General features: G+C 38.0%; 1 protein-coding gene across 1 annotated transcript in view; it reads left to right on the top strand.

Annotated features, from left to right (window-relative positions):
- Positions 1-20,235, top strand: part of LOC136264794 (uncharacterized) — a 121,688-nt gene that overhangs the window by 6,932 nt on the left and 94,521 nt on the right. Inside the window, exons 4-5 of the mRNA XM_066059563.1 lie at positions 11,263-11,420; positions 17,732-17,850. Coding sequence (XP_065915635.1) covers positions 11,263-11,420; positions 17,732-17,850 — 277 coding nt within the window. The remainder of the gene's footprint in view (positions 1-11,262; positions 11,421-17,731; positions 17,851-20,235) is intronic.

Here is a 20,235-nt window from a genome sequence, read left to right as displayed (position 1 = left end):
AATACTATAGATGTGTACAATATCAATATATACAGTATATGCAAAATTAGGCCAGCAAATTAAAAAATATAAATATGGGCTTATGGATTGAGTGATTAATAACAGGAATTGATCAAGACACACGGTAGTGTGTCGTGCGGCCCAAGAAGCCGACGCGCCACACCCGTGAGTATATTGACAGGAAGAACGAAAACGTCATTTTCACACCTTTGTATCTCGGTGATTACTTATCTGATTGGAACCAAATTTGTTACACAGTTGCCCGCCAGCCAAGGGAGTCTACATTCCAAATCTGAAGGAAATCGCTCAAGCCATTTCCGAGATACGAGCTGCCAAAGTTTCGTTTTTTTTTCTTCGTTTTTTTTTCTTCTTCGTCTTTTCGCACACTTGCAAAAATTGCTATAACAAGCAAACGCGTACTCCGATCGCCTTGAAATTTGGCACATAGAAAGGGAGTCCAACGGCGAATCCTAGCATCAAATTTGGTACAAATCCGATGAATGGTTCAGGAGTTATGACCGATTATTCGCGTAAAACAAGATCGATTTGTTGTCACGCCTACAGGGTAAACCGCTTCATGGAATGAGTTGAAAATTGCTATGTACATGGAATAACCATCGTAGGAGTGCCTTTTGGTGGTTTGGAAGGAATCGAGATAAAGACCACGGAGATATGACACAAAACCCAACCTGTGTCACAATTACGTGATCGATTTTTATGAATAAAAAAGTATTAGTTTTCACGCCTACTAGGCAAACCGCTTAGAGCAATGAGCTGAAAATCGGTGTATAGCTGGAATAATCTTCATAGAAAGTCCTTGCAGTAGTACAGAAGAATCGGATTACAAACCACTGAGTTATGATTCGAAAGCCAACCCCGTGTAGCAAATGCGAGATCGAGATACTCTAATAGAACAGTCACCCTAATAGAGCATTCGGCTAATTTATTTACTCCATTATAGAATTTTATTACATCACAAGTTATTCTGTAGGGAGTTCAGCTGCAAACAGTTAATCTTATAGACAGTTCAGCAAGAAGACAGTCACCATGCGGAGAGTTAAGCAAATATATCACTATAGAGATTCAGAACATTACAAGTCACACTGAAGAAAGTTCAGCTATAAACAAGTCATGCACTGTGTAGAAAATTCAGCTACAATTAAGTCACTCTCTAGAGAATTCAGTTACACAGAATTCAGCTACACACAAGTCACTGTGGAGAGAGTTCAGCTACAAACAAATTACCCTTTAAAGTGATTAGCTACAAACAAAACACTTTGCAGGGTGTTCAGCTGCAACAAATCAACCTTTAGAGCGATCAGCAATGAACAAATCAACACAAATCTACCTGTAGAGAGATAAGCTAGAAACAAATCAACCTGTAGAGAGTTCAGCTACAAAAAATCACCCTGTAGAGACATCAGCTAGAAACTAGACACAATGTAAGGAGTTCAGCTACAAGCAATCACCCTGTAGAGAGTTCAGCTAAAACAAATCAACCTGCAGAGAGATCAGCTACAAACAAATTACCTTATAGAGAGTTCAGCTACAAACAGATTACCTGTAGAGAGATCGGCTACAAACAAATCAACCTGCAGAGAGATCAGCTACACACAAATCAACTTGTAGAGAGATCAGCTACAAACAAATCGCCCTGTAGAGAGATCAGCTAGAAACTACACACAATGTAAGGAGTTCAGCTACAAATAAATCACCCTGTAGAGAGTTCAGCTAAAACAAATCAACCTGCAGAGAGATCAGCTACAAACAAATCACCTTTTAGACGTTCAGCTACAAACAAATTACCTTGTAGAGAGATCGGCTACAAACAAATCAACCTGCAGAGAGATCAGCTACACACAATTCAACTTGTAGAGAGATCAGCTACAAACAAATCACCCTGTAGAGAGATCAGCTAGAAACTAGACACAATGTAAGGAGTTCAGCTACAAGCAAATCACCGTGTAGAGAGTTCAGCTACTAACAAACCACCTGTAGAGCAATCAGCTAGAAACAAATCACCCTGAAGAGAGGTCAGCTACAAAAAATCACCCTGTAGAGATATCAGCTAGAAACAAATCACCCTGAAGAGAGGTCAGCTACAAAAAATCACCTTGTAGAGAGATCAACTACAAACAAAACATTTTGCAGAGAGTTCAGCTAAAAACAAATCAACCTTTAGAGCGATCAGCAACACACAAATCAACCTGTAGAGAGATCATCTAGAAACAAATCAACCTGCAGAGTGATCAGCTACAAACAAATCAGCTTGTAGAGCGATCAGTTACACACAAATCAACCTGTACAGAGATAAGCTAAAAACAAATCAGAGTTCAGCTAAAACAAATCAATCAGCAGAGAGATTAGCTACATACAAATCACCTTATAGATAGTTCAGCTACAAACAAATTACCTTGTAGAGAGATCGGCTATAAACAAATCACCCTGCAGAGAGATCAGCTACACACAAATTCAACTTGTATAGAGATCAGCTACAAACAAATCACCCTGTAGAGAGATCAGCTAGAAACTACACACAATGTAAGGAGTTCAGCTACAAACAAATCACCCTGTAGAGAGATCAGCTACAAACTAGACATAAAGTAAGGAGTGAAGCTACAAGCAAGTTATCCTGTAGAGAGTTCATCTACAAGCAAATCAACCTGCAGAGCAATCAGCTAGAAACAAATCACCCTGAAGAGAGGTTAGCTACAAAAAATCACCCTGTAGAGAGATCAGCTAGAAACAAATCACCCTGAAGAGAGGTCAGCTACAAAAAAATCACCCTGTAGAGAGATCAGCTAGAAACAAATCACCCTGAAGAGAGGTCAGCTACAAACAAAACACTTTGCAGAGAATTCAGCTACAAACAAATCAGCTTGTAGAGAGATCAGTTACACACAAATCAACCTGTAGAGAGATAAGCTAGAAACAAATCACCCTGTAGAGAGTTCAGCTACAAGCAAAACACCCTGTACAGAATTCAGCAACAAAGAAACCACCATGTAGAGAGTTCAGCTGCAAACAAATCACCTTATAGAGAGTTCAGCTACAAACAAATCACCCTGTAGAGAGATCAGCTAGAAACTAGACACAATGTAAGGAGTTCAGCTACAAGCAAATCACCCTTTAGTGAGTTCAGCTACAAACAAATCAACCTGCAGTGAGATCACCTACAAAAAAGTACCTTGTACAGAGTTCAGCTACAAACAAATTACCCTGTAGAGAGATAGGCTACAAACAAATCAACCTGTAGAAAGATCAGCTACACACAAATCAACTTGTAGAGAGATCAGCTACAAACAAATCACCCTGTAGAAAGATCAGCTAGAAACTAGACACAATGTAAGGAGTTCAGCTACAAGTAAATCACCCTGTAGAGAGTTCAGCTAAAACAAATCAACCTGCAGAGAGATCAGCTACAAACAAATCACTTTATAGACAGTTCAGCTACATAGACAGTTCAGCTACAAACAAATTACCTTGTAGAAAGATCGGCTGCAAATTAATCAATCTGCAGAGAGATCAGCTACACACAAATCAACTTGTAGAGAGATCAGCTACAAACAAATCACCCTGTAGAGAGATCAGCTAGAAACTAGATACAATGCAAGGAGTTTAGCTACAAGCAAAATCACCCTTTAGTGAGTTCAGCTACAAACAAATCAACCTGCAGTGAGATCACCCACAAAAACGCACTTGTACAGAGTTCAGTTACAAACAAATTACCCTGTAGAGAGATCAGGTAGAAGAATTCACCTTGTAGAGAGTTCAGCAACAAAGAAACCACCATGTAGAGAGTTCAGCTGCAAACAAATCACCCAGTAGAAAGATCAGCTAGAAGAAGTTACCTTGTAGAGAGTTCAGTTACAAAGAAACCATCATATAGAGAGTTCAGCTACAAAGAAATTACCCCATAGAGAGTTCAGCTAGAAGAAGTCACCTTGTAAAGAGTTCAGCTACAAAGAAACCATCATGTACAGAGTTCAGCTACAAAGAAACCACCTGTACAGAATTCAACTACGAACAAATCACCCGGTATAGAGATCAGCTAGAAGAAGTTACCTTGTAGATAGTTCAGCTACAACAATTCACCCTGTAGAAAGATCAGCTAGAAGAAGTCACCTTGTAGAGTGTTCAGTTACAAAGAAACCATCATGTAGAGAGTTCAGCTGCAAACAAATCACTCTGTAGAGAGTTCAGCTACAAAGAAACCGCCATGTAGAGAGTTCAGCCTCATACAAACCACCTTGTAGAGAATTCAACTACAACCAATCACCCTGTAGAGAAGAAGTTACCTTGTAGAGAGTTCAGCTACAAAGAAACCATCATGTAGGGAGTTCAGCTACAAAGAAACCACCATGTAGAGAGTTTAGCTGCAAACAAATCACCTGTAGAGAGTTCAGCTAGAAACAAATCACCCAGTAGAGAGATCAGCTGGACGAAGTCACCTTGTAGAGAGTTCAGCTACAAAGAAACCATCATGTAGAGAGTTCAGCTGCAAACAAATCACCCTGCAGAGAGTTCAGCTACAAAAAAATCACCCTGTAGAGAGTTCAGCTAGACGAAGTCACCTTATAGAGAGTTCAGCTACAAAGAAACCATCATGTAGAGAGTTCGGCTACAAAGACATCACCATGTAGAGAGTTTAGCTGCAAACAAATCACCTGTAGAGAGTTCAGCTAGAAACAAAATACCCTGTAGAGAGACCAGCTAGAAGAGGTTACCTTGTAGAGAGTTCAGCTACAAAGAAACCATCCTGTATATAGTTCAGCTACATTTCAAGTCGCCCAGTAGAGAGATCAGCTACAAAAAATATCCTGTGGGGAATAATGGGCATGTAATAAATATATGTATATAATTTGTATAATTACTAATAAAATCAAAAATAATTGAAGTACTAAAATTCTTCTTTAAGTTCTTTTCTTCTTCCTGTAGTAAAGAAAAAAACACATGGGTTAAAAAAGCCCCAAAGCCAGCCATAGGCCGGCTTTGCAGTATACAAATACAAAAAGAAGTGATATCTAATCAAAAACAGCTAAGCTGTAAAAAAAGGTGCGGCCCCCAAAAAGGCCATGGTGAAAAAAGATGTGAAATCCAAGGTGGCGGCCAAGAAATGGCTGTGATGGTAGGTTAATGGTTACATTTTAATAACGACAATTCAGGTGAATTTTGTGCCGCTTGGTCTTGGCACCAAATTCACCTGAATTGTTGTTATTAAAATGTAACCATTAACCTACCATCACAGCCATTTCTTGGCCGCCACCTTGGATTTCACATCTTTTTTCACCATGGCCTTTTTGGGGGCCGCACCTTTTTTTACAGCTTAGCTGTTTTTGATTAGATAGTATTTACATGTAGCACTTTTATAGGTTATAAACCATTCAAAAGAGAGGAAATTGACTGGTAGGAGTTTAGTCATAATATTGAATAGCCATGACTGAGGTAGGGATTAAATGTGCAAAACCTTGACTAGAACTCTGTAATTTTGCACAAGTTTTAGTGAAAAGTCCTGAACTGATATTTATTAATTATATACGTACCATTGGATGCACATCTTCATGGAGAGTAAGAATATCTTTGTTTCATTTCTGTAACACCATGAAGCAAACTTGAGCTTTGTTTGTTTATGTTGCACTAAAATATTGTTGTCTTTTTTAACTTTCCACATTGCTTGTATGCATGTCTGTAGGCTAAAAGCTATACCTACCTAGATGGATTCCTCAGTTTATAGTTAACACAATGAGACAAGTCCCAACTCCATAGCCTGTTGCACTCATGACATAATTATGATACATAGATGAAATATGTACATGCTTGTGGTTTATTTTCCATATGGCCACTGTACAAATCAATAATTTTTCTTTTCTTGCTGCATATTTATAACTCCAAGAGTATTCACCAGATAAGGCTGAAACTTTAACATCCCATTGGTTTTTCCTTCTAGATGACAAAGAGCACTAGTATAGCTGCAGATGTGTTATAGGTAACCTTCGTTGCTTCATTACCTCTTATTTTTATAATTCCTACTATTTTTTCTTATGCTTGTTTGATTTATTTCCCAATAATTTATGACTGGCAAACTATACACTGCATCAAATCACACATATCAGGATGTAGACTGGAGCTATATGAATTTAAATACTTACTCAATGAAGCAGCAACAGCAATTGGGTATAACATAATGAGCATCAAACCTGTAACCATGTGATTGATTAACAGACCAGTACTCTATTGTGTGGCTGTGATGTCTCAATACTAGTGCATAAACGAATGCTAGAGTTGAGCATTCGAATGTTTGAATGAAAAACTGCAAATTATTTGGATGTTTCTAATATTTAAAACCCACAATCACAATTTTTAACATTTAATCTAAGGGGTAAGGCGTATTGTTGTGAGAATTCTATGCACTTACTTGTTGAAATACTCTTTGATATAGACAATAAAGTGAGCGTAAACAGCAGCAAAGTAGTAGTTTTATCACTGTAATCAACCTCACACCTGGCATGCTAGCCATCACATGTAATGTTTTTGGCATGTTTTTGACTTCACATGCACCTGACTATAGAGAACAGGATGTTAGCTAAGTGTAAACAATAGCAAAGAACATGTTAACACCTTGACACCTGCTCTGTACCATTTTCAGCTGCACGTGACGACCTAATTATATACATTGGGTGTCTGCCCATAAGATTCGAATGTTATGAATTTGTATTTGAATGCTCTCAAATGAACAAACATTCGAATTTAGAACATTCGTTTATGTACTACCCAATACATATGTACATGTGCACATGCATGCATGTGTACGTGACCACAAGCACACATGTGCACCAGCACACACATGCACACAAACACACACATGCACACACACCCACGCATACACACGTGTGCACACACACACACACAGACTCTCGCACACACACAAAAAAGCAAAGCAGCACTGGGACACCTGTGTGCTACTCAGGTGCTAGGAGTCAGCGCAGGCAAATCCTCCCGGGGCAGGACTAGTAACTCACCGGACATGTCTGACAGGTGAAGATGTGGGAACCCGAGGTCCCACCTGGACCTTCACCCGCTGTGTGAGAAATGGACAATTGGCTTTTGCTTCCTATGTTAATACCAGGTACCCATTGATGTTACAGCTGCTTCCCCAGGCCACTTGGTTCCCATTTAAACAGCTGGGTAGACCGAAACAATGTGAGTAAAGTTTCTTGCTCAAGGAAACAAAAATAGTTTGACATAACCGAGCATCGAGTGTGTTTGTATGTGTGTGTGTGTGTATGTGAAGCAGCATAGGCAAGTTGCTAGAGTATCCGCCTGGTAATCGAAAGGTTCCCGGATCACATGCATGCATGCATGTATGTACGCATGCATGCACGCACGCACGCACGCACGCACACCCACACACACACACTAGGCCTTAAATTAACGTGTGGTCAATGGACAAAATCCGCACAAATAGCACAATTTCTGCACATAAGTAGTTTTGGGCGGACACACATGTCCTTGCAAAACCAGTAGTGGTACCATAAAAGCTGATGTGTACATGTTTGTTTGCAGTGCTAACAATAACTGTCACTTGGTTGCTAGGAGATACTACATTTTCCCAACCCAAGGATTTGGGTAGTTGGAAAAGGCAGATACGGTCGGACACAGATGCGGACACAGACATGGACATTTTCAAAAAGCATTTTTACATTTATATAACAGTTATTTTTCATACCTAATGCTGTTTTTACAGCAGTCTTTGCTTCCAGACCCAGGCGTCGATCTTGTCATAGCACTTATCCAGTTATAAGCGCACGTGCGAAGGGCTAGACCAGCACTCCACAGCATGCCAAAGACCATATAGTGTTGTACACATGCTCTAAAGCCTAATACAGAGTTATATAGTTGTAGAGATTAGCTTGTATTCCCCATGAAACTTAGCTTAGCATGCAAAATCCACAATCTTACGCCTTTTAGTATAAGGCGCAGGCGCTTATTCCAAGTGTTGAGGGTTTCAAGGACCTGGCCTACGAGATTAGGTTGGAACATACTAGATTAATCTCTATGACTCTGAATTAGATTTCTAGAGTACGTATACAACGCTATATGGTCTTTAGAGTGCTCCATCCTCCGCACATGCACTTATATATGGATAAGTGCTATGACAAGATCGACGCCTGGGCTTGAAAGCAAAGACTGCTATAAAAACAGCGTTAGGTATGAAAAATAGCTGTTATATAAATGTAAAATGCTTTTTGAAAATGTCCCTCTGACCGTATCCGCCTTTTCCAACTACCCCAAGGATTTAACAATGCCACCTCCCCTTTGTGTACTGCTACCACCAGCAGCTGTAATGATCACAGCCTGGTGATATGTTGCAGCTATGTGGTTGTACTTAACTTCAAAGCTTTCAATGGAAACTCCCTATTCCAATTCCAGCAGTGTAAAGTGCTCCTCTAGCTCATGTCTGTACAATGTGACTCTATGTCTGTACATTTGTGAATATGTAAGGACATTTGTCCTCAGCACCTTAAAAATTAAATTAAGGCCTGCACACACACGCGCGCAACCACATAGCTTCATGTTCCATGTGTTAAAATTGCTGTGGAACTTCCCTTGGTGTTTTGCACACCAATTTTTAAAAATTCTTTAATTTGAAATTTGTGAATTATTATATGGATAATATTTATCTAATTCAAAACAGCCAAGCTGTAAAAAAAGAGTGCGGCCCTCATAAAGGCTATGGTGAAAAAAGATGTGAAATCCAAGATGGCGGCCAAGAAATGGCTGTGATGGTAGGTTAATGGTAAAAATTATAATAACGACGATTCAAGTGAATTTGGTGCCGCTTGGTCTTAGCACAAAATTCACCTGAATTGTCGTTATTAAAATTTTTACCATTAACCTACCATCACAGCCATTTCTTGGCCGTCATCTTGGATTTCACATCTTTTTTCACCATAGCCTTTTTGAGGGCCGCACTCTTTTTTTACAGCTTGGCTGTTTTAGATTAGATTTCACTTCTTTTTGTATTTGTATACCTCAAGCTTTTTAAACCTATCTTTTTTTCTTTACCACAGGAAGAAGAAAAAGATGAAGCAGATTTTAAATACTTTAATTCAATTTTATCAGTAAATGTAATATAGTTATTACAGGTCAATTATTCCCTACTGATAACTTGTTTGCAGCTGATCTCTCTACTGGGTAACTTGAAATGTAGCTGAACTCTATACAGAGCGATTTGCTTGTAGATGAACTCTCTACAGGATTCTCTCTACAAGGTGACTTCTTCTAGCTGAACTCTCTACAGACCTTCGACCTTATTTTACGTAAATAATCGGTCAAAACTCCATGAATGTACATCGGATTCCTACCAAAGTTGGTACGGAGATCCGCTTTACTGAGCCTTTAAGTGTGCCAAATTTCAGCCAGATCCTAGCACGTATTCATGTTTTATGGTGGATTTTTCGAAGTGTGTGAAATGAAGATGAAGAAAAAACAAAGAAATTAAAACGAAAGTTTGCTCACTCGTATCTCGGAAATGGCTGGAGCGATAATCTTCAAATTTGGCATGTAGACTCCCCTACCTGGCCGGCACTTCTGTAGAAATTTTGGTTCCAATCAGGTTAGGGATCACAGAGCTACATAGGTATGAAAATTGTGTTTTCATTCTTCCTGTTAATATACTCACAGTGTGGTGTGCCGGCTTCTTGGGCCACATGACACACTATCATGTGTCTTGATTAAGGAAATCTATTGTACAAGTTTTGTCTAGATGATAACTCTTATTTTTGTGCAGTAATAGTACTTTTTTTTTTGTTTGTGAGATGTGTCTGATATCACATATTAATAAAACAGTGTACTGTCGTAACTGATTTTTCAGTATCAACAGACCTACTTGGATACAAAATTGCTTAATGTTTATTTTTGTTTTGTCAGTACCACACACATTCTGTTAGTTAGGGGTGAAGGGTGGGAGGCAGTGGGTGGACTATTACTAGCGCATACAAATCATAGAAGCAATGCTAGAAGGTAGTGGAGCTGAAAACCAGCCTCACTGGAGTTGTTGATACAGGCCAAAACAAAACGCTTGCAACACAAATTGTTTAACTGGTACAATTAATTTAAAAATGAAGCTGTGTGCCTGTGACTGCTTTATTAGAGTATCTTGATCTGCCTACTTGCCTCAAGTGAACTACGTAATAAATTAAGGAGTGTGGTTTGCCATATCTGTTATTCTACAACTAAACCACAGCTGATTGCAGTATATCCGTTGTGGTGTACTCTGATTGTCGAGGGCATGTTCTGATTGTTTAGAAGCTCGTCTGGTATGCTCCTCTAAGGAAAGTGTTGATCAGGAAAATTAACACTTTGGTATGATTTCCTTGCATGAAGAAGAAGTTATGACCATGTAAAGGAAAGGCGAAGTACAGAAGGCAAACACTCTCTTGAATCAGAAAAGGCACATGTCACCAGTGAGTTTGTTATTGTGGCTTATCGTGATTCTATGACAATTTTTAATGGGTTTGATACTGCAGAGATTTTTGTATGGATTCTACCTACTCAGGTCATGTCCTCACATATCCATAAATTATGCATATTTGACAACCATGTACAACAGCAACCTTGGTAGTTTAAACATGGCAGACAAATCTGATGTTGTAATATTTAAAGTTGTGAATGTTGACTTGTTGGCATCTACTCTTTAATATCATGATGTGTATATAGATGTACTGCTTGTTAATTATAGCTTGACAGCTCTATTTCATTAATGACAAACTTCTTATCTAGAATTAGTAATAATGGGTTTTAGCCATACAGATAGACCAATCCTGTTTTAAAGAGACAAGTATCACCCAAGTACTTATGTAGATCATGTTATTCTAATTTTGCAATGTTGTAGTGTCATCTTTTGAGTGCATATGTGATGAATATCGGTATCGTAATGTTTCAATGCTGTCAAGTGTCTTGTGATAATTTGCTCTTATCATATAATAGAGCACTCATTTTAATTTTGGATAAATGAAGTAATTGGGCAATTTTTCTTGTTTTAACATGTACTAAGACTAAGAGAACATGTGAATACTGATGTATATAGTTTGAATACTTTAAAGAAATTTGTTACATCCATATTCAGTGATACACAGCTAGTATGGTAATGGGGAGATTTACAATTTTGCTTTTGAAATATATACAGTAAGATTTCCTTGCTCAGTAGCTACTGTTTAGTGTATCACATTAATATGTTGCTGTTTTATACTTCTGTTATAGGTAAAATCTCTCATGACATTCTGAAAGCACACGAAACTGGGTTTCACCTTCATGAGGAGCTTAAAAGGTTGATGTTGAATAACAGAGAAAGAATTCATATCTTAGGTGCAGCTACTTCCACGTTTCAATTTATATTCTCGTGTTTCCAAAACTATGAGGTTAGCGTATGCTTTTGCACGTAGATAATAGACACCCCTACCTGGTTTGGAAGTATGTCCATACAAACCTATGTGACTATCCACATTTCTTACCTAAAGTTTTGTAGTGCTCTTTTCTATTCTCAAAATAATGATTTTACTTCCTGGGTACATGTATTTGCGAAAACAGCAAGTTTAATTTAAAGGCTGATACTTATTACTTACTAATTAATTAATTAACACTATGTGTACTGGTAAGTGGCTCATGGTATAATTACTCCTGTTTAGCCAAGTATGTATGTAATTCCTGCCTTTAGGCATGAGGCTATTATGCTGCAAAATTTGAGCATTATGCTTTTGAGCAGAGCTAAAAAAATCACCTATTATGCTTTTGAGAATTGCCCATTATTCTCAAAATCATGCCACCATAATTGGCTAATAATGCCAGTTCATTGCTGTATCAGACCATTTTCATTGATGTTTATGCTTCAAATGGTCTTGAATTCTTTAGCTGGTTGCTGTATTAGAGTATTTCGTTCCAATGTGACTGCTTTATTAGAGTAAATAATATTCAGTGACTGCTCTATTAGAGTTTCAGACTGTTCTATTAGAGTATCTCGATTTTTTCTTATGGAATTGTGCAATCTGCAGATTTTCCTACTGTTAAAGTTTTATAATCACCTCAAAATGCTAGCATAATTCCTGATTCCCACACATACCTATTATGCCCAAAATTATGCCAGCGTAATCGCCGCATCCCTACCTGCCTTTCATATAAATCACTCGTACTAACACACATCAGTACATCCATGAGGAATAGGCCTAACTTTATATTTCATAGTGGTACATCAACTACTCACCTGTAAGAAAAACGTGTTTATATAAAATCTAGTTTCTAATACAGTAGGGTGCGAACGTGGATGGATTTGGTATAGGGCTCAAACAAATAGTGGTTTTTACTATTCGAATATTCTTTTTCAGCATTGGTATAGATGAGATATCAATAATCCTGTGGTTGTACAAGATGTTTCTTTAATACAATTTAGAATCAACATGATTTGATCACTTACATCATAGATATGCTTATGTATATAGGATCAAGAATTTCCATGTACTCTACCACTGATGTTATATATTTCCTTTGAAACGAATATTCGAATACTAGAAATGGTATTCGAATATTCGAATATTCTCCGAATATTCGAATAATAGAATATTCGTTTGAGCCCTAATTTGGTAGCACTTAGAAGTTTGCAATCCAGTATGGGGCATCCATTATCTACATAATTATATGCTTTGCACATATATGTATGTATATGTATGCTCTATTTATTCAAATTTGTAAACAGGTGTTAAATCTAGGGCTGCACCGATTCTAGTATTGGTATTTGTATCAGGCCAATACTGCTGTTTTCATGAAGTATTGGAATCGGCCATCATATTGTTGCAGATACTGATTCTTATCATGTGCGAGAATAAAATAACGTTCGTTTGTACTTGCTTATTTTACTAGCATGGTGGACGCCTAAAAGCATCAAGTATAACACTATAGCTAACTACCAGCAAAATTACTGATCTATGCATGCTGAAAGTTATACGTGTGAAAATGCTTTACTGAGAAAAAATTGATATACTCTAATAGAACAGTCAATAACTCTAATAGAACAATCAGGTAGAAGTGACTGTTTCAGTATTAGAATATTATCTACACTTCTCCAGAAGAATACTAGAATATCCTCTGTTTTGCATTTCAGTGACTTCCTTCTTTGTGAATCTTGATTGGCCACTTCATTATAAACATAAACCATAGTGAAAACGTGTACAAGAATACCATGAAATGCACTATTTAATAATTGTGCGCACTATGAAGTATTTACTTTAATGTACTTGGTATCGGTACTTGTACTTGCAGATACTTCCCAGCTGAGTACTTGGTATTTGAAGTATCGATAAAAAGTGGAATCGGTGCAGCACTAGTTAAATCCTTTAAATACATAGTTCCACACTGTAATGTTATTTTATCATTCTTTCAATTTGCCTGTTACTGTATCTAGCTACCCTGTAACACTATCAATAGATGCAACACACTTCTATTATATAGCTTGTGTTATAGGTGGATCTAGGAGACACTGTTGGGGGTAGGGCATAGGAGACCTGAGGGCTGGTAAGAAGTTTTAGGATAAGAAAGTGTTTATTCCAATAAGAAAGGAGTAAACTAGTTTCTTTAAGTAGCTCAATGCATGAAGCATGCTTACATTCTATGCACATATGCTCAGCTAGATCATCAAGGGGTGTTTAATTAAGGGCATGGTTGTCATGAGTGCAGCTAGGCATGGTCGTCATGCTTGATATATATAAACAAATACAAGGAATTTTAAGTTCGATTAAAGATCAAAGAAATAAAAAGCAGTGAAACAAAGGAGGTTGCCTACACCTGAAGATATACTAGTAGACAATTAATCCCTGATTCAGTCATGATTTCATTGATCCCTAATCTTCCTAGTACTTGTATGTTTACTTTTATTATGACTAGTGAAGCCGTGCATATCGCATTAGAAGATGGAATGGTGCCAGTTCATCTGAACATGCACCCCAACTATCAATTACTGAAATAGTAAAGTGGCCATTATACTTAATTTTCAGCTACATATGTGTTCAGCCTGTTTAACAGTATTACAAATAGAGAACACTTTGAGAAGGATCTCTGCAATCAATCCAGTCACAATGCAAACTTGAATGATTCCAATTGCAAATGTTGGGAAGTCATCATGCAGCACTACCGCGAATTGACATCTTGCGCTGTCAGCAAAGGTAAACGAGCATGGTTGCCAGGATATAGGATACAGGTAATTCCATGAAACATGCATTGTCCTCCCAATACACCAAAAAGCTGTCTGTAACACCAGGAACAGTCAGCAAGCTTGAAGTATTTTCAGAACATTGCTTACCCGCCACATCCTTTTTAGAAGAATTACACACTGCTCTTTCAGTTGTCATCTTGGTGTTTACAAGCTGCAAACCAAGAGCTGTAAAAGATTCACCTCACTTTCGAAAATCGCTTGTCATAGATTCAGTAAAACATCGTTTTTGTATTTATGACGTGTTGTTATAATTATTATTATAATGCGCTGATTCACGAGTGTAGTTGCTAAAATCGATGGTGACCTGCCCTTCGTGTGGTGAAACAGGGTAGGTCTGTTAGTGGATACAATGCGGACACGAAGAAGGTGCAGTTAATGGTAAGGACGAAAAAGCCTTATGGGATGGGTGGCCTATTCCTTGAAAGGGTTTTGCACGAACTGTTAATTTTCGTTGGGAGTTGAGGCGTTTTCTCTGTTAAATGTTTAACATTCTCCAGCTTTTGAATGAAGGCTATCTCTGTTGAGCCCATATAGGAAGAGCGAAACGCTTCGTCCTGCATGTCTGGTTCGAGCGCTCGTGTTTGAATAGGTAAGAAAATCGCTTTTCGAACCAACCCCCATCTCTTGTTGGTCTCATCGCTTAATGTTAATGGATATACTCTAATAACAGAAACAGTATTAATGAGCAAGGGCTATTTTTGTAGGGTGCAAGCAAAATGGAAAAGCTTAAACGTTTCGCACCGTTTACGTTTCGAAATTGTTTTTGTTCCTGGGTTTTCCGTTGCACGCAATGCAAACGTGAACTTTTTTTTGTCCGCTACTGTATACAGGATAAGTCACTGAAAGAAGCAAGGTGAAAACTGGTTTGTAGTGGAGTAATTATTAGCATGCAAGCAAATTGTGGTTTGAAGGAAATCAGGATAATAGCCATGTAGCTGTGACACAAAAGCCAAACATCAGGTTTGATCAAGTTTTGCAAATAAAAAATGATTATATTTGTCACACCAGGAGTGCTATGGACAAGGGACCATACACTACCAATACAACGGGCAAAAATTATCCAGTGTTACTATGCATATCATTAGTTACATCTTCCTTATGCACAAAAAGGTTGTGCAGAATGAGCTGCCACTTCATCATATTCTGTGAAGGCAGCCTAGCTGGCTTCGATAGACGGCCAAGTTGAAGAGTAGCTATGTATACAATGGTCAAGTGAAGCAATTTCACATCGCTTGTGAATACAGAAAGCTATACCCTGTTATGTCTGTGCTACTATTCTCCTGTCATGCCATTTGACTTCATTTCCATAGCTTCATTTCAATGATGATGGTAACATGACATACATGTGTCTCCGTATAATGCCCTAATAAGGAATTTTATAAAGTTACTTTTAATAGCACATGGCAGCCATGTTTGCGAATTACAGAGTTACTTTCTCCCTTGTCTTGATGCAGTCCTGGTCTCACCTACCAGGAAAATAGTTGAAGGGAATGAGCTAAAGGATTAGTAACCCCAGTACAGTGGTTTTGAAGAAACTGGATTCAAAATCATTGAATTATGTGCAAAACCCACATGTACAGGATCTATAGAAAGTACATGATCATGATACTCTAATAGTGCAGTCACCCTAATAGAACATTCGGTTAGTTTATAGATCATATATATAGCTCACAGAGTATTAATATATTTAGTGTTGTGTAAAGTTGTTATTAAACATAATATATAATATATACGCATAATTAAAAACATAAATTTTCTTCCTGTTGTTTCTGTAGAAAAGAAATAACAAGACAAGTAAAAAGCAAACCTCAAAGCCATAAGCTGGTTTAGGGCTTCCAAATACAAAAGAAGTAATATCTAATATCTATGCCAAACTGTGAAAAGGGGTGTGCACCCTAGCTAAAACAAACAGGGCGAAAAAAAGTTCTAAAATCAAAGGTAGCAGCCAAGAAATGGCTACAGTGATGTTAGTGCCTTAAATGTGACAGGATTGCCATGTCATTATTGACATAATTACCATCATGGCAGCCATTTTAGCTGCCACCTTTGATTTCATGTTTTTTTTAAGGTTATGGGTTAGGCGCTTAATAATAGGTTATTATTTTTTGAGGCGCGATGATGGATGGTGCAATATTAGCACGAAACTCAAGCAGGTGTTAGTGAGAAGGTTGTTAATTTCAAAGCGTTGTATAGCCACGTGATAATAGCGGAGGAATCATACAAAGTGAGTGTTAATAATTTACTGCGGAAGATGGTCAAGCGTAAAATTAAGTCCCCGTAATCCAGCGTTTAGCGCTACAGCTTAATGTGGTTATTATTCATCAAAAATAGCAGCTGTCAGCCAATTAGTACTAATTTTTTAGGGCAGTATAAATGGGTGGTTATATTATCTAGGTCCTGTCGTGGAGACTTTGTGGGAAAACTGACTAGAGGCTGGTTAGTTATCGTATCTTTCAAGGATAATGGTGATTAGTTCTGCTACGGAAATACCGCGAGTCCACTACAGTGCTGTTATAATCAGATAGCAACTCAATTCGTTCGTGAGGACCTAGAAATCACTAAGTAATAGTTTATTAATGCTAAATATCACGATGTGGCTTCCCATGAAACCTGGTTTTTGATGAATAGCAATCAACAGTTTCACTGTTTAGTGCCTGCATTTCTGTACAAGTACTTCCCTTGTTGAGTGTATCACCGCTTATGGTATTACTTGTACGTTAATATTCCACATAATTTTAGTGAGTTCTTCCATGCAAAACAGTTAAAACAGAACTATAAACAAAGTGCCTGCAAAATTAGTTATCTGGTAACCCATAACCTTAAACTAGGCATGCGCTCCGTAGTTGGCCAAACGCTGGACGTGCATGTGATATCTGTATTTTTTTGGAACAGTGTGTGTGTCTGTCTGTCCTTCAGCTCACCTGAACTATCAGTGTTTGAGAAATGAATACTGTGTATATAAACGTTGTATTAGACTTTCAGGCAGGTAAGCTTCATGCTAAGGTTCAAAATACGTGGGTTTCAGAAGACACTATGAAAACCTTTTCTAGTGAGTGCACTATGAACATTGTAATAACTGAAAACTGCATAGCAGGTGTTGCAGGCTACCAAAAGTGGTATGTTCCTTCAAGTTAAAAGGGGGTATGTCCCTTCCACAAGTGTACGAAAATAAAGAGCTAACTAATGACTTTGTTTAGTGAAGTTGCATTAGAAAACACAATAGACAAGCTATAAAACAGTTACAAAGATACTTCTATTAGTGTAAGGTGAGTTGCACTCCTGTAGCAATGAAATAAAGTGGTAATTGATAAATTATTGATGAATTATGATATATGTAGAATTACAGTTTTAATGAATGTTACAAATTAAATGCTGTTGCAAACTTAATTGTACTATAAGTGTTTGGTTGGTTAGTTAAAAGAATATTTTCAAGGCATACTGTAATATTATTGTTTGTGGTCATTTCTGTAGGCTCAACCAAAGAGAGACTCACACAATAAAACCATCACAAAGTTGCTTGATAACTTTAAGGATGGGATGTTTCCTAAAGATTTTTTATTTTATCTTCTTGTAGCTTACCGTCTTGCATTGTAAGTGTTTGTATGTTTCTGTTGATGTCCATATAAGTATGTATTAGGGTGGAATAAATATACAAACACATCCTCTGAAGCTTCTTTTGAAGATGTTACCAAAGCTTTGAAGCTTTGTTACAAATGTCATGTCAACAATTAATGAACACAATTGATGATAATTAGGATGTACCAAACTCCTACATGTTATAACTCCAGTATAACCATTGTTTAGACTATAACTACACCTGAGAATACGTAAATGACAGCTTCCACAAGGAGTGGGAATACTTGTGCAACTAGTTAACTTGTTAGTATCCATGATAACGAAGCTATGGTGGGGTGAAGCAGCATTCGACTGATATAAAACTGAACGAAGCTTCGAAGCTTTGAACTGTTTGTCTCAACCCTAGTACTACGTATTTTATTTAAATTGGGTATCAATTATTTGTTTGTGTATGTATATGAATTGTATTCACACATTAAAAATAGTATGTATGTACATGTACTTAGGTTATCATCATTATTTAATTGGGATTTAGAAGTGTTCAAAAATGCGAGGACTCAAAACTATTGCATGCTGTAGAAGGAAATTTTCTTTGTACTTTCACCATAGAATTGAATAACTCTAATAAAGCAGTCAGTACTTTTAATAAAACAGTCAATGTTTGCATTTTCTTATATGTTGTAGTTGAATCATGGCTTCTTCGGTATATTGCACTTATAATACGACTCTTGATCTTGGCGGTTGGAAGTTTACTATTAATAAATCTCATGCTCTTTGGGATTGGGGTTTATCAATGGTAAACTTCCTTCAACCTCAGGATTGGGTTGTAATATACCTCGTAGCCATGGTTTATACGTACATGTACAGTACTATAAATTGTTTAACCAACAGTTAAACAGTGTTAACTAGAAGATGATACCTTACTGGTTTTCTTTAGCAGCTACGTAATTTTATCAGTATGTAATTTTGTCCTCAATACTAGGCTAAGCAAACTGATTGTTACAGCTTAAACATTTGGATCCTGTTGGGTGGGCAGATGGGCAATTTGAATTATTGAGAAGTGCACTTACCTTAGCAACGTTTACTATCACTAGTAAAAAAGTTTGCTGTTTTTTCCATAAAGGTCCTTTTCCCATGTTTGAGACGTTTCTGCTGTATCAGTTCTCTCTACCCCTGCCACAATGTATGATGCCTCAACAGTTCAGATGAATAGTGTAGAAAGTTGTGCATATTCTTTAAAGTAGCAACACACCCTCTTCCAACCTGCTTCAATCCACTCACTCAAACAAATGAAGCGATGCTATAAATGCAGGTACATTTTGCCCTGGGCATGTTTGCACTTTAATACTATCAACAGTGTGTGAGAGCCCTTCCTCCTCCTCTGTATGTATGCATGTATGTAGCATTCAGTCTTTCCCTCCACACTACAAGCCACAATACTGCATGCTGTTGGCCATGCTGGCAGACTAGCATTGTGTCTGGAGGGACATCTAAATGGCAAGTGTGCCTGGCCCTTAAGGGAATGCTCATCAGTTAAGCATTAGGATTTTGGTTTTGTGGCATGCTTGTGTAAAGATTATCGGGGCCCAACTGATGGCGCACTTGCCTGGAAAGTATTGAGCTCTGTGTGGGAACACTCACCAGTAAAGTATCACGGCTTCAGTTGCCTAGGAAATTTGCTGTGGGGCATGTTTGTCAGAAGTGTATTAAACTCTGTGTAGCATTCATCCCAGCAAAGGTAGTAGGACCTCAGTTGTGTAGCACATGATCATTGGGACAGTGCATGGCACTCTGGGAGCCAGATGTGTCCTTTTCCAACATACGCAATGGATGTAGTTGTTACATGGCTGTAATTGGGTTCTTTTAAAGGGGGAGGTGATAGCAAGCAGTGGCAACACTGTGTTCATCACTCATTGTCATGGTCGTTCCCCTTCAGGATTTCCTACACTGTCATGGTTGTTGCTGTTGCTGTATCACTTACTGGCTCTATAGGTCCCTCGGTGATGTCATCAGGGATACCGGGAGTCCAGCTCCAAGTGCCAGCCCAGCCAGCTACAGCAGTGGTATTTTGCCATTTTCTTGCTGGTTAGTGGACAAGACACAATGGTAACAGTTTGTCAACTTGCTGACCTACTAAAAGCTCAGAGCCCACTGGAGTAGTAATTTTTAATGGTGAAGGCTGATCACCAATAAAGAGTTTGCACCGTCTAGGACATCATCACTTGGACCCAGTTATTTTCAATCTTCTCAACAGTACTTCTTTCCTCTGATGATATCATCAAAGAAGAAGCTTCTGGCCTAGCTACTCACTCTCATCTAATTGTGCAACTGTTTCAGGATCTCAGTGGCTAATGTATGACCAAACTTTTATGAGTGGCTGGCTGCAAAAATTGTCAGGC

This window comes from Dysidea avara, chromosome 8 (assembly GCF_963678975.1).
Source record: "Dysidea avara chromosome 8, odDysAvar1.4, whole genome shotgun sequence".
NCBI lineage: Eukaryota > Metazoa > Porifera > Demospongiae > Dictyoceratida > Dysideidae > Dysidea > Dysidea avara.
The sequence above is the reverse complement of the archived record's forward strand: the minus strand, read 5'-3'. Positions and strand labels throughout refer to the sequence as shown.